At 40.0% G+C, this 13,096-nt stretch overlaps 2 protein-coding genes across 3 annotated transcripts; both read right to left on the bottom strand.

The window, feature by feature from the left end:
* Positions 1–2,319: 2,319 nt before the first annotated feature.
* On the bottom strand, positions 2,320–5,302 carry LOC117250697 (collagen alpha-1(X) chain-like). 2 transcript variants are annotated; one of them, XM_078164448.1, is made up of 4 exons: positions 5,073–5,302; positions 4,735–4,925; positions 4,389–4,520; positions 2,320–4,121 (listed from the first exon to the last, which is right to left on the bottom strand). In XM_078164448.1, the coding sequence occupies exons 1-4, from the start codon at positions 5,246–5,248 to the stop codon at positions 3,841–3,843; spliced, it is 780 nt and encodes a 259-aa protein (XP_078020574.1). In that variant the 5' UTR covers positions 5,249–5,302; the 3' UTR covers positions 2,320–3,840. The 2 variants fall into 2 exon arrangements, with proteins under 2 accessions (XP_078020574.1, XP_033472586.2); XM_033616695.2 differs by having other exon boundaries at positions 4,735–5,302.
* A 4,761-nt stretch (positions 5,303–10,063) lies between these two features.
* On the bottom strand, positions 10,064–12,059 carry LOC117246302 (uncharacterized). The gene is made up of 3 exons (XM_078164443.1): positions 11,772–12,059; positions 11,293–11,461; positions 10,064–11,118 (listed from the first exon to the last, which is right to left on the bottom strand). The coding sequence occupies exons 2-3, from the start codon at positions 11,454–11,456 to the stop codon at positions 10,794–10,796; spliced, it is 489 nt and encodes a 162-aa protein (XP_078020569.1). The 5' UTR covers positions 11,457–11,461; positions 11,772–12,059; the 3' UTR covers positions 10,064–10,793.
* Between the last annotated feature and the right edge of the window lie 1,037 nt (positions 12,060–13,096).

Genomic DNA, 13,096 nt, shown 5'->3' with positions numbered 1-13,096 from the left:
TTATTCAACCATAAAAGCATAAGAATAAAGACCTTCCGTCCTTATCAAACCTTTCTTTGTGATATATCCAGTGTGGATGGTGTTCCTCCGAAATAAGTAGGCCTGTTATATTACACCAGATGTCTTCAACATATTTGACGCCAAAGACCTCTTAGCTGCAAAACAGATGGAGCAGGGACTTCCCTACTGAATATATATTGCATTAATTCGAGTTTTATATAAAACTGGGACTGTAATAATGTGTAGGGTGGCCGAAAGTGCCATGAATAAGCACTTATGGCCATGATGTTTCACAAGCATTTCACCCTCAACTAACTGGTTTGCCTTGTTAAATTAGGGACGAATGCAGCTTAGCATTAACTAAGCAGCCATTTAGCAGATGATTCAGGTGTACTGTAAATTAAATGTTTTTTTGTTTTGTTTGTTTTTTTGATTAAGCCATAAATTACAAAAAAAATAAATAAGAAATTAGGCAGTCCCCCTGCAGTAACTTTGACAACCCTTTAAGGGTTCCACACCCGCTGTTGAAGACCTAGGTATTACACATTAAGCAAGATTTATACTTGTTTGTCAGCTCTATGCAGTACGCCATGGCCTACGCACATGGCCTAAACCATTGTGAGCATTCACACTTCACACTTCACAGTTCGATGGTGTGTTTGTGTCACTCTGCAGTTACACCTCCAAAACAATAGTCTGTGCTGTAAAGTTCAGCTGTTTCAGAAAGCACCCAAAACACACATTAAACACACATGACTTAATAGAGACAATATCAAACAAAAACTTGCTTAACTATAACTCGCAGCATTCACAAACAAAGTACTTGTCTTTATCTGAACACATTTTCCCCACAAATACAACATGCTAATGTTTTTAGCACAAGCCTTCGGCATTTTACATTATATAAATTAGCCTAGCAGCTAGTGGACTTTTCCTCTACTCATATGAAGCGAGAGACAACAGCAACATTTAACAAAGGTAACGTTACAAAATTCGGCTCCATTACAACTCACAAGGTTCACTGACAAAACAACTGTCTTATACTAAACACATTTTCCAAACAAATATAACATGCTAACGTTATAAGCTCAAGCCTTTTATCCCTTCAGCTATTGGGTTACTAAACTTAGATGGTAATTAGTTTATCAAATGTCCTGACAGCATAGAAGGGATTAAGGACTTTCTTTCTTATATTTATATTTATATTTATATTTATATTCATACTTGTGTCTTTTTACTGACATTTAACTTGTATGCCCAATCAACGACTTGGTTGTCTGTTTCACTGGACTGTGCTTGGCATGGATTAGTGTGGTGATGTTGTTGTTGTTGTTGTTGTTGTTGTTGTTGTTGTTGTTGTTGTTGTTGTTGTTGTTTGTACATTGTGGGATGGGGACGCAACAAATGAATTGCCCCTTGTGGGATCAATAAAGTTGTTTCTATTCTATTCTTTGAATTAGCCTAGCGGCTCATGGACATTTCCTGTACTCATATGAATCCAGGATAAATTAAAGTAAATAAAAGCTTTGTTTCCACTGAGGGAAATGGTTTAGCTCCCAAAGATAGACACGAGGTCTGCGTCACTATGATGCATAGTTACATTTCTGGGGAGGTGCACGTCAGGCACGGCAGCCCAATTCAGTGCAGAAGTATAAATCCTGCTTTACTCGTCACTTTTACAAAAAGTTATTTTACTTAATTACTATGGTAGAAAGTAATTTGTTACACTACTTGTTACTTTTGCAGGATTCCCCAACACTGACTGCAGAGAGATGCATCATCAATATACTGCAAGTTAACAGTAATATAACATTAAATCTTACACTTCAAATGCCAACATGTCAGCACAAAGCAAGTTTTAGGAGAATCAAGACAGCACTGCAGTAGGCTATAACTGCCTCAGAATGAAACTACATCAATATGTAAAACAATATAAAAAGGCTGGCCTTCCTAACACTGCATAGTACAGATATTAATTGCATCAAAATAATAAGTCAGTAGGTCCACATAACATGACATAAGCCTGGCATTCCTAACACCATTAGTTGTCATGACCCATGAAGTTACAATATTTATTTTCAGTGTCAGGCAGAAAACAAGAAATAGTGATGGCCACATGAAGCCTCATGAGCCACTGTCTTTATTTTCTGACCCCACCAGATAAAGGTCTTGGTTTAAAGATAAAGGCTGAAGGACTGGCAATGAAGTGTGCTTTTAAACCTTTGTTGAACAGACAGCGCCATCTGGTGGCTTCAGAAAATAAAGACAATGGTTCATAAGGCCTCATTTGGCCATCACCAAAACAAACTCCAATCAAGGTCAAGATCGTAATTCAACTTTATTATCTCCATGGTAACAATCAATTATATCATAAAAACATAAAACAACGAAAACATGGTGATAAAACTGACACAGTCCACACAAACAGAGACATAAGCAGACTAAACACCAGCAGTCTGTAAACACCTACAACCAAACAATATGTTGGAGGCAGTAGTATTGTCTTTTTTTTTTTTTTTTTTTACTTTCCAAACAGGCAATTTTGCAGTTGCAATTGTACAGAACTGAATAAAGCAACAAATAAAGAATACTTATGGAATTCTCAGACTTTTATTCTATGATCAACGGCCCTCTGTTTCATCAGATTTTAAAATACAACAATAATAGATGTATTTATGTTGTGATCTCAGATTTTAAAATCCATATTCAAACAGGAATGAACAGATATATACAACATTTCTCACATCTGAGTGACCAAAGAGCCACTAAAAGTTGTATGGACGTCGGACCCATAAACATGTGTATTTGCGCGCATGAGCACGTACACCTGGTCTCCTGGCTGCAGCTGCAGGAACGCTGCGTTTCCACCATTATCAGCTGTGTCGTAGCCACACTGGTGATCGTCTGTCATGACCATCACTTGATTGTTCTTGTACAGTAACAGCATTCCCGGACGGTGTCCATTAGCATGATAGAAGATGGTAAAATAATAAACACCTGCAACAGGTGCAGTGAAGATACCTGTGGAAACAACAGTGGAATCAACACTTGTTCTTTGAATTTATGGATTCAATGACTTCTTAAGAGCTGTACACTTGCCGCGTTTTTGCGCCCTCAAATTCATTGTTTTCAATGTACATGCTTGACAGGTGTGCTCAAATGGCAGAGCAATGCTGTCATGAGCGATGAGGAAAAAATAATAATATATTTTCTAAAAAAAACAAAACAATTTTATCAGTGGTTAGGGTGGGTTCAAAGATTGAACTTTTTTATTCGTACAGTATAACACCTTTAAACAATCTGGCAATTCAAAGTTCTTTATTAAAGACAAAAAAAAGGAAGGACAAGATATGACAGAAACACAAGGCGATGTAAAGAAACATATGAAAAGAGTAAAATAAAGTATCACCAAATTCATACAAATCATTTTCCTGACCAGTGCTGAAAGTAAAAAGCTCATCTTTATTATTCAGCCATAAAAGCATAGCAATTAAAGTGCTCCTGTCCTCATCAACCTGAGTGTTTGCATTAATCTTTGTGTCTCTTTTTCTCTGTAGAAACATACAACCAGACAATATACAGGGACCAGCTATATCTTCTTTTAATTCATTTTTCCAAATAAATTCATTATTTAGAATAAATTCAGCATAAAGAACTAAATGAGGCAAAAAAAACCCCAAAACACTTTTAGACTCTTTATTTTATGATTGAGCAACAGCCTCCTGTGTCATCAGATCTCGGATGTATTTTTTTAGTGATCTCAGATCTTTACATCGATCTTCAAGCAGGAATGAACAGCGATACAGAGATATACATAGATACAGAGATATACATCAGTTTTCACATTTGAGTGACCAAGAATCCACTGAAGGTTGTGTGGTAGTTGGTTCCCCAAACATGTGAGTTTGCAGCCAAGACCACATACACCTGGTCTCCTGGCTGCAGCTGCAGGAATGCTGCGTTTCCTCCATTATCAGCTCTGTCAGCTTCTGTTTGGTGATCATGGGTCATAATCATGAGTTGGCTGTTCTTGTAGAGCCTCAACTTTGCCTGTTCATGTCCTCCAGCATGGTAAAAGATGGTAAAGTAATAGACACCTGCAACAGGGGCAACAAAGATACCTGTGGAGACAACAGGGTGGTGGTCACACTTTTTAAAATTTTACAAATGAGAAGTCACATCATGAATCATCAGTAGTCGTCAGCACTTTATTTTATTGCCTTTCAACAATATAACCCAAAGATGAGTCTGTAATTTTTGTCCTCCTCAAATTGATTGTTTCAGTGTGTTCTTAAACATCTAGATCACATGACAGGAAGGCAGTATGTCTATTTTTCTTGATGTTTCAGCATAGCAGGTGGTACTTGATGCAGGTGACTGAGTATTACCTGTGTGTGGACTGTAGGCATAACCGATGTTTGTTATCACTCTTCTGTAGATTAAAGTTTTGTCTGTGTTGAACGGTCCAATGTCTTGACCTCCTTCTCCTGTTGCTGCACTGAATATCACCTTGGTTCTTTCTGTGTAAAACAAAACATGCTGATCACATTATTTTGTAAAGTATTTCCAGAATCTCATGAAGAGACTTTTAGCGACCATGTGAATGAAACTTGTCTGTGAGGAGACATGTTCTCTCCTGCTACTTCCATCTTTTGCTGTTTAGTTGGTAGGACTTATTTTGTTCCTACTCAAGTTATTGTGTGCCATCCATCATTAAACACAGTTTCACTTTACCTTTGTTCCTCACTTCTAGAAGCTGGTTTTCACTGTTCCTCAGCCTGCTTTCACTGTCCTTCAGCCTGGTTCCACTGCTATTCAGCCTGCTTTCACTGTCCTTCAGCCTGGTTTCACTGTTCTTCAGCCTGGTTTCACTGTTCTTCAGCCTGGTTTCGCTGTCCTTCAGCCTGGTTTCACTGTTCTTCAGCCTGGTTTCACTGTTCTTCAGCCTGGTTTCGCTGTCCTTCAGCCTGGTTTCACTGCTATTCAGCCTGCTTTCACTGTCCTTCAGCCTGGTTTCGCTGTCCTTCAGCCTGGTTTCGCTGTTTCTCAGCCTGGTTTCGCTGTCCTCCAGCCTGGTTTCCATAACTGCAATCTTTTCTTTCATGGCACCGAATGCCATCAGGAGATCACACATGTCAGGTTGACATGTTCGTGTTTCATCAGGTTTTTCTGTGATGGCGTTACCATCATCCTGGGCCAAAATCAAGCTGCTGGACAGTAAAACAAACAATAAAACGGCACAATTCATCTTCCAAGTTGATTCAAGATCGTTCAGTCAGCTAAACTCTGACTGATGTGATCCCTCTGGCTGCTTTTATGGTCTTCAAAGATGACCTGTTAATTTTTAACCTCCCATTTGATACATGGCTTTATCATGTTACTTTTAAGATCAGTGGACAAGCAATGAGATAATAACACTGATTAACAAACTAATTTCATGAACAGTGAGGGTGGGGATCAGTGATTGAACACTTATTTGTGGCATTCCCTCTATCAAATGAAGCCACTAATGAGCTGTACGCACAGTAACATCAGTCTGATGTGAATGAAAGGAGACATAATCCAGTTTAAATGTCTAGGAAAAAGTTTAAATTACACTGAGTCACACGCTCAACTATACTGCATGTCAATCAATGAATTAAAGAAAGAATCATTATCAACATACAATATACATGCACATTTGTCTTTGTACATTTTCACACATTACCTATGTTTTGTACAGTGTATGGAAATGAATGTTGCATGGTATTTAAATTACCTTCTGTTAACACTGTGTGACTCTACAACACCTTTAAACAACCTGACTATTCAAAGTGCTTTATTAAAGCCTCTGGAAACCCAAATCCACAATAGCCTTCTAACTATGTAATTTAGGGTCTTATGTACATAATATTAAACATGTAAAACAATTAGAAATCTGTTTCCATCCAAATTTGAAATATCTGTCTTTTAAGTTTTTGTACATTCTTGAAATTGGGTTTGATTTGGCCATGGTTATCTCTGAGATTTATTACGCAATAAATTCCAAACCAATCATAAATCATCAGTCAGTTGTCTCATTCCGCCCCCCAGTGGCAGCGCAACAAAACCTTTCTGCTCCAGCTAAATCTGCCTCTTTGAGTCTGAGTCAACTCCTCTTTCTAGTCTGATGTTTAGAAAATACAGATCGTAAACTGGCTGAACTGCTCGGCTGCGACCCAGCGGAGGCTCTGCCTCCGACGGGCTTCCAGCAGCACTCGAATCAGGTTGACCGGCTCCAGAGCCCGGACAATCCGAGCCTTTGCAGCTCGTGGAGCTGCAGGAAGAGGCGGCTTGTGAGCGGCCGGGCTTGCCCCCTGGGCCCGGTGCCCGTGTCGGCTCGCGGGGAGGGGACGTAATGTGCACCCTTCCTCACCTCTAAACCCAACCCCAAGCAGTTAGCTTTGCTACGCATAAACATATCCCCAATCGCGGAGGTGATGCTGCGGGAAACAACACAATTTCAGCCGGAGGGGAACATTATTCGAGGTGGGCAAATACTTCTACACAACGCCAGAGAGACGGCCGGCCGGCACCGGTCTCTCCAGCTTTGAGGATCGGTGTGTGTGTGTCAGAGTAAAGACATATTTAATCTATTAAGACTGGATGTGTTTGAATGAAAAAGGCTATTATCAGAACAACGGAGCAGATTTATGTTTTCAATGAAAACCTATCTCAATGAAGAAAGGCAAAGTGCTAGCCTCCCGTTGTCATTCATCTCAGCTAACGGCCGGGCTCAACCGGGCACGTCTGCAGCGCGAGTCCCGTAGCAGCTCGCCCCCCTGTCAATCAATTACAGCGGCTCCATCGGCAACAAGAGCGGCGCGACAACTCTATTTTACGCGGTTCGTCTATTGTTTATCCGTGACGCTGTGTCCGTGGCGGACATTTGAAAGCGAGTAGATGACAAACAGTACAGTAAACTTGTAGATAACTCAAATATATGTAATAACTTAGGTGGAAAATGCAGGCATCACCGATGTTTGTTATCACTGTTCTGTAGATTAAAGTTGTGTTTTTGTTGAACGGTCCAATGTCTTTATATCCTCCTCCTGTTGCTGCACTGAATATCACCTTGGTTCTTTCTGTGTAAAACAAAACATACTGATGTTTCTCATGAAGAGACTTTTAGTGACCATGTGAATAAAACTTGTCTGCCAGGAGACACGTTCTCTCCTGCTACTTCCATCTTTTGTTGTTTAGTTGGTAGGACTTGTTTTGTTTCAGCTCATGTAATCGTGTGTATTCCATCATTAAACACAAAATGCTTTATTAATTATTTAATATAATCTTTCAATTGCACTTTACCTTTGTTCCTCAGGTCCCAAATCTGGTTTTCGCTGTCCTCCAGCCTGGTTTCCATAACTGCAATCTTTTCTTTCATGGCACCGAATGCCATCAGGAGATCACACATGTCAGGTTGACATGTTCGTGTCTCATCAGGTTTTTCTGTGATGGCGTTACCATCATCCTGGGCCAAAATCAAGCTGCTGGACAGCAAAACAAACAATAAAACGGCAAAATTCATCTTCCAAGTTGATTCAAGATCGTTCAGTCAGCTAAACTCTGACTGATGTGATCCCTCTGGCTGCTTTTATGGTCTTCAAAGATGACCTGTTAATTTTTAACCTCCCATTGGATACATGGCTTTATCATGTTATTTTTAAGATCAGTGGACGAGCAATGAGGAAATAACATTAATTAATAAACTAATTTCATGAACAGTGAGGGTGGGGATCAGTGATTGAACACTTATTTGTGGCATTCCCTCTATCAAATGAAGCCACTAATGAGCTGTACGCACAGTAACATCAGTCTGATGTGAATGAAAGGAGACATAATCCGGTTTAAATGTTTACGAAAAAGTTTAAATTACACTGAGTCACACGCTCAACTATACTGCATGTCAATCAATGAATTAAAGGGAGAATCATTATCAACATACAATATACATGCACATTTGTCTTTGTACATTTTCACACATTACCTATGTTTTATACAGTGTATGGAAATGAATTTTGCATGATATTTAAATTACCTTCTGTTAACACATTTCGACCCTACAACACCTTTAACCATGATTTGTTCTGTTATTGCACTGGCTGAATGATTTTGTTACATTACTGTTTTGTGTTTTTCACCCTTAGATGACAATAAAAGCCTTCCTTAACCGTGACACTTGAGAAAGGTTTGATTTCTCCTCCAGCCTGCCCATCACAAGCTGCTGCAGTGCTGGACGACCATGCCTGCTCAAAGCTAATTTTCAAAAGTAGATCCATTTCTCAACTCCATATTACTTCCAATGAAACAATGAAGCAGAAAACAAAGGTATAAAAAAATCCCAGGACTGTGGCAGCAGGTTCTCACTCCCAACTTGTCAAATATGGCACCTTAGTCAGTGACCCTACGGTTCAAAATCTGATGCTTAGGGTACCCCTGTAGCATCAGTTTTGGACTCTCAGGGTCAGCAGGTCACTTTCTGTTCGATACATGCACAGTGCATTGTTAAAATAAACTCTTGTTCACAGGAAAATGTAGGTTGTGTAATGAAAACTACTTTAGCAACATAACTTTTTGGCGTCCTCATCCTCACTCAACATATTTTGATGCTTCCATTAAAGCCATCACAAAGATGACACAGAGGGCATGCATGCTTGGGTCTAAGAAGGTTACAGTTTATGTATTTTTCATACATCACATATTTAATAGATAGTTCAACATTTTGGGAAATTTGGAAAGTGTATTCCCTTTCTTACTGAGTGTTGGATGAGAAGATTGAAACCATGCTCATATTTGTATGGTAAATATGAGGCCACATCCAGCAGACAGTTAGCTTAGCTTAGCATAAAGACAGGAAGAAACAGCTAACCTGGCACTGTCTGAACAAAACCCACCTACCATCAAAACGTACTTCCCAAAATGTCAAACTAGTTCATTAAAGGTTCAGCTTGTAATTCAGGAGAAAGATAGTAGATTGTTGAATCTCATTCCCAGGGCGTCAAATGTATGTAGCTACCATGATGTTACCCACTGGTTTGTGGACTGCTGTTTTGAAGCCCAGAGTTTGGCATTTCGGCCGTCACCATCTTGGTTTTTTTAAGAGCCACAGGTGACTATATTTGGACGCAAGAGTGGAGCTGTGGAGGAGTGACGGGTGGATCTGACATCCACGCCCTTGAATATGTGTAACCTTAAGCCTTCGTACACTGGGGTCACCGAAGCTTCACTGGGGGTCACGCGGTTGGCGTAAATCTCAGGATTTCACTCATTTTTATTCAGAAAACGAAATAATTCTTTTTTTTTTTAAGTTTAGATTATTAAACTTAATAACAGTAAAGAGCTGAATACAGCCTATATCCACAGCACCTTTAATGTCTGCTAAACTGCCTCATCCTGCTTCAGAAAAGTAGTTGGAAATGGCCAAGATGACCCACAAACTTTGTCAAAAAAAATGAATGATTGTTGAAAATCAAAATATATGATGAAAAATATCGCAAAAATTAATTTCTGATGCAATATTCACAGGATTAATCTGCTGAAACACAAACTTCCTGCAGTTACTGCATTCATATTGCAGTAGTGTAATACAGTTTCAGCGGTTCAGAACTATTATGCACTGAATACAATGTGAAACATTTCTAAAATATGTCACTTCGTTAGAGGTTGTTAGTTCACTAGCCCCCTCTAAAGTTGTCATAAGTGTTGAAATTAGCTCTGGTGACCAAAACTATTTTTTATACCGGGCTGTAAACATGTGAAGTTGGGCATTTTAACATGGGGGTCTGTGGGGATTAACTCTGTTTTGGAGCCAGCCTCAAGTGGCCATTAGAGGATCTGCAGTTTATGTCACTTCTGCATTCTCAGCCTTAGAGGTTGCTGCTTGCGTCCAAATACCACCCCAAACTGGTCAGTATCAAGCTGTGGTCTGGCATCTTCTCTCTTTTGCTTTGTCAGAACATTAAGGAACCCAAGCTAGGCTAGTTTTGTTGAATATCTGTCAAACATAAATATGCCATAAAACCAAAAACAATGAGCTGACAGATGATTGATTGATGCAGCTGTAAGCCATTTATTTGATTATAAACAAAAGCAAAACAAACAGGATTCTAATACAGCTTCATAACAGATCCTGTTATGGAGAAAGTACATGGAGATATATATAGTTAGTTTCACAATAAGAGGATTATACAGAGTGATAGAACTGACCTCATCATGAAAAAGGATACAAACAGTTTAACACAGGTGTAGATATTGACAGGTGACATGTGTCCATTAATATTTAAACCATGTGTATTTGCCAATAAAAACATTAAAGTGGCAGAGGACTTTTATTTTGACAAAATGAAGGGCATTTACACCAACCTCAGCTGGACACTGATGTTGTTAGATGTTGATATTTGATTGAATTTAGGTTGTGATGTCAGGTGACCAAAATTCAATGTCAGGACAATTTCATGTAGAATACTGAGGACAGATGGCGTTGATATTTGGTTGGTTTCAAGGTGTGTCGTTAAGTAACGAAAATCTTCCAAAAGTCTGATGCCAAAGTCATCTTGACATAAAATAGCGAACGTTAGTCATGAAGTGTGGAGACCAAAACCCAACATAGTAGACAATAGTATGAATTGACCTCATCAGGAAAAAGGATACCAAACAGTTTTATATACACAACTGAGCTCTAAACTTTGAGGTAAGGTGACGATTAAGTTTTAAGAAACAAATCAGTTAACAGTAAAAAAAGCTTTAGCTAGATTTTGCCTGTTCTAAGCGGTTTCTCATGCAGGCATGCAGGGTCCAGCTGTCAAGTCTGGCATTTGGTGGAAGTACCTCTCAAAATGGACAGGAAGGCACTGATTGACAACCACATCACAAGCCACGATCACATATTGTACGTTTTGCATGAGACTTGTAACTCTGCCGTTGTTGTCGACTGTGAGATCATACACCAGCAAGCCAAAGGAGCTCATGCATAAGTTACCTGGTTGAGGAGGCAAAATGGGGTAGCCACCGCCATTGCAGATGTACGCGACCCTTCCCACATCCCAGCCCTCGATGAAGGACTGCCTGGGTCTGTGGCTGAGTCCGTACTTCCATATGTAGCTGTATAATGAGATCAGTGTTTTTACTGCAAAGTAAATGGCTGTGATAAAACACACCGTAGACACAGAATTTTAAAAATCCTGTTAAAGTGTGCGTGACTGTAATGTACATTAGTATGTAGATGTAATTAGTGGCCATTTTACAGTCAGCTTATTGACTCAATGTTTAACTCACTTTTGCCAGTCAACCCATGATAGTCTGTCAAAGGGTTCTTGGATGATGTGTCTCTGAACAAATTTGTTGTACGCATTGTTGTCAGGGTTCCACAGACAAGGCTGATTGTTCCCATCAACAACGGAAAGAGTGAGCATGACAGCGATCAACAGAACGATGTTCATCTTGTCTAAAGTGGAAGAAACAGAGTTTTGGAACAACACTGTGACCATAATTACTGCACACATTATGTTTTGAGGTTATTTTTAAGTAGTCAATCTACTGTGTTATTTATTAATGGGTACATTATTTATATTTAGGAAGTAATAGATTCAGCATTGTGTTCCTTTGGTTATGAGCTAACTGGTTCCTGCCTGCCCTTGTTTTGGGGGGACAGGTATGAGTGATACACAACAGAGACTGAGTGCCTCATGCTTAACAGTAAACAGGAGTTGCTACTGCCATCACCACCACTTTTTGTTAGCAATGAGTTTTCTCACCTGCTCTGATCAGCCGGCCTCTGTACTGTAAATGTTGCTGTGTTCGTCTGGAGGAAAGCAGTATCAGCTGATGTTGACGCTTCTGACAGACGTCTAGAAATCTCCCTTTTTAAACCTCCTCTGGTCTTGTGAACATTTGATCACAACCAATCAGCAAAAAAATAAATAAAAAAAGCATAGCCCACCTTTTACCATACATGTCTGTGGCTATTACTGGATAAAGTGATGTGTGTGTATGTGGCAGCACACACCAAATGTGATGAGATATATTCCTGTGAATAAGGAAGTGTGGGTCTTGAGTTCATGCAAACAAATGCAGAACTGCAACTTGATCTGAACCAACTGCAGTCACATGACAGTGTTTGGGTTAAACATGAGCATGTTACAGTCCTGGAGGATTATTAATGTGCACCTCCTCCTGTACTGCCTTAATATGCACATTCAGCACATCCAATGCATCAAAACATTGTTTTCTAGTTGGAGCCGCACCTCGTTTTCAAACTGTATGGTTTGACTAAAATGCACAATGACAGCAATATAGTCCATGATGAGCAGCGCTAAAATCAACCTGCGTAGTTGTCCCTCCATTGTGACATTAGAAAGTGTCACATTTATCTTGCAAGTGTACTCTTCTTCAACGTTTTGTTTACTTCCTGGATTTTTCCCACATGGAAATTCGGACCAATCAAGAGCAGCTTTCCCGCACAAGACATTTGATCTGGTCCGCTTGTAAATGCTGCCGTGAGAACACGAACCAACTCTAGGCAATTATGCAACTTTGTAACAAAACTAATCCCTGATTCAGACCGAAGCAAGACAACTCTAGGTCTGAGAGCACCCTTAGGCCTCATTTACACCGCAAGCGATGCATTTGCAAAGCGGTCGTGAAGCAGTCCACGAGCGTAGTGGCAGCACACGTGTATTTATACCAAAACCGAACAGACACGTCGCGCAGCAGCCGCTGCTGTTCCATCAAAACACAAATTTACCCGTGTTGTGACCTCTCGACCACTGCAGATGTCGATTAAATACAGCGACCATTCACTCGCGGAAAAATCGGCGTCTCTTCTATTTTCAAGCTTGCTTGAGAAAGCAGGGCGATTCGAGCAGCACGTAGAACAGATGCGGTGTGAATGCTCTAACCTGTTAGCATGCAAGTAAACAGTGACCGTTAGCGAACGCGTTGCTTGTGGCAAGCTGGGGCCTTAGAATGCCAAATGTACTCGGTCTCGTGCTGGTGAGTTAGCACAGATGAGACCTGATACGACATAAGGACAAGCTCAGGGTCCTCATAAGTGCATAATAATCACTAGTCCTATTTCTGC

Source organism: Epinephelus lanceolatus, chromosome 22, assembly GCF_041903045.1.
Source record: "Epinephelus lanceolatus isolate andai-2023 chromosome 22, ASM4190304v1, whole genome shotgun sequence".
Classification (NCBI taxonomy): Eukaryota; Metazoa; Chordata; class Actinopteri; order Perciformes; family Serranidae; genus Epinephelus; species Epinephelus lanceolatus.
This window is presented reverse-complemented; position numbering and strand designations above follow the sequence as displayed.

Bases quoted from the DNA above. Each gene is read 5' to 3' on its own strand.
- LOC117250697 (XM_033616695.2), bottom strand. From the start codon at position 5,248: ATGAATTGTGCCGTTTTATTGTTTGTTTTACTGTCCAGCAGCTTGATT. The intron at 4,521-4,734 runs GTAAAGTGAAAC...TGTTTTACACAG, and splicing joins TCTAGAAGTGAGGAACAAAG to AAAGAACCAAGGTGATATTC. The intron at 4,122-4,388 runs GTAATACTCAGT...TTGTCTCCACAG, and splicing joins TGCCTACAGTCCACACACAG to GTATCTTTGTTGCCCCTGTT.
- LOC117246302 (XM_078164443.1), bottom strand. From the start codon at position 11,456: ATGAACATCGTTCTGTTGATCGCTGTCATGCTCACTCTTTCCGTTGTT. The intron at 11,119-11,292 runs GTGAGTTAAACA...CTCATTATACAG, and splicing joins TCATGGGTTGACTGGCAAAA to CTACATATGGAAGTACGGAC.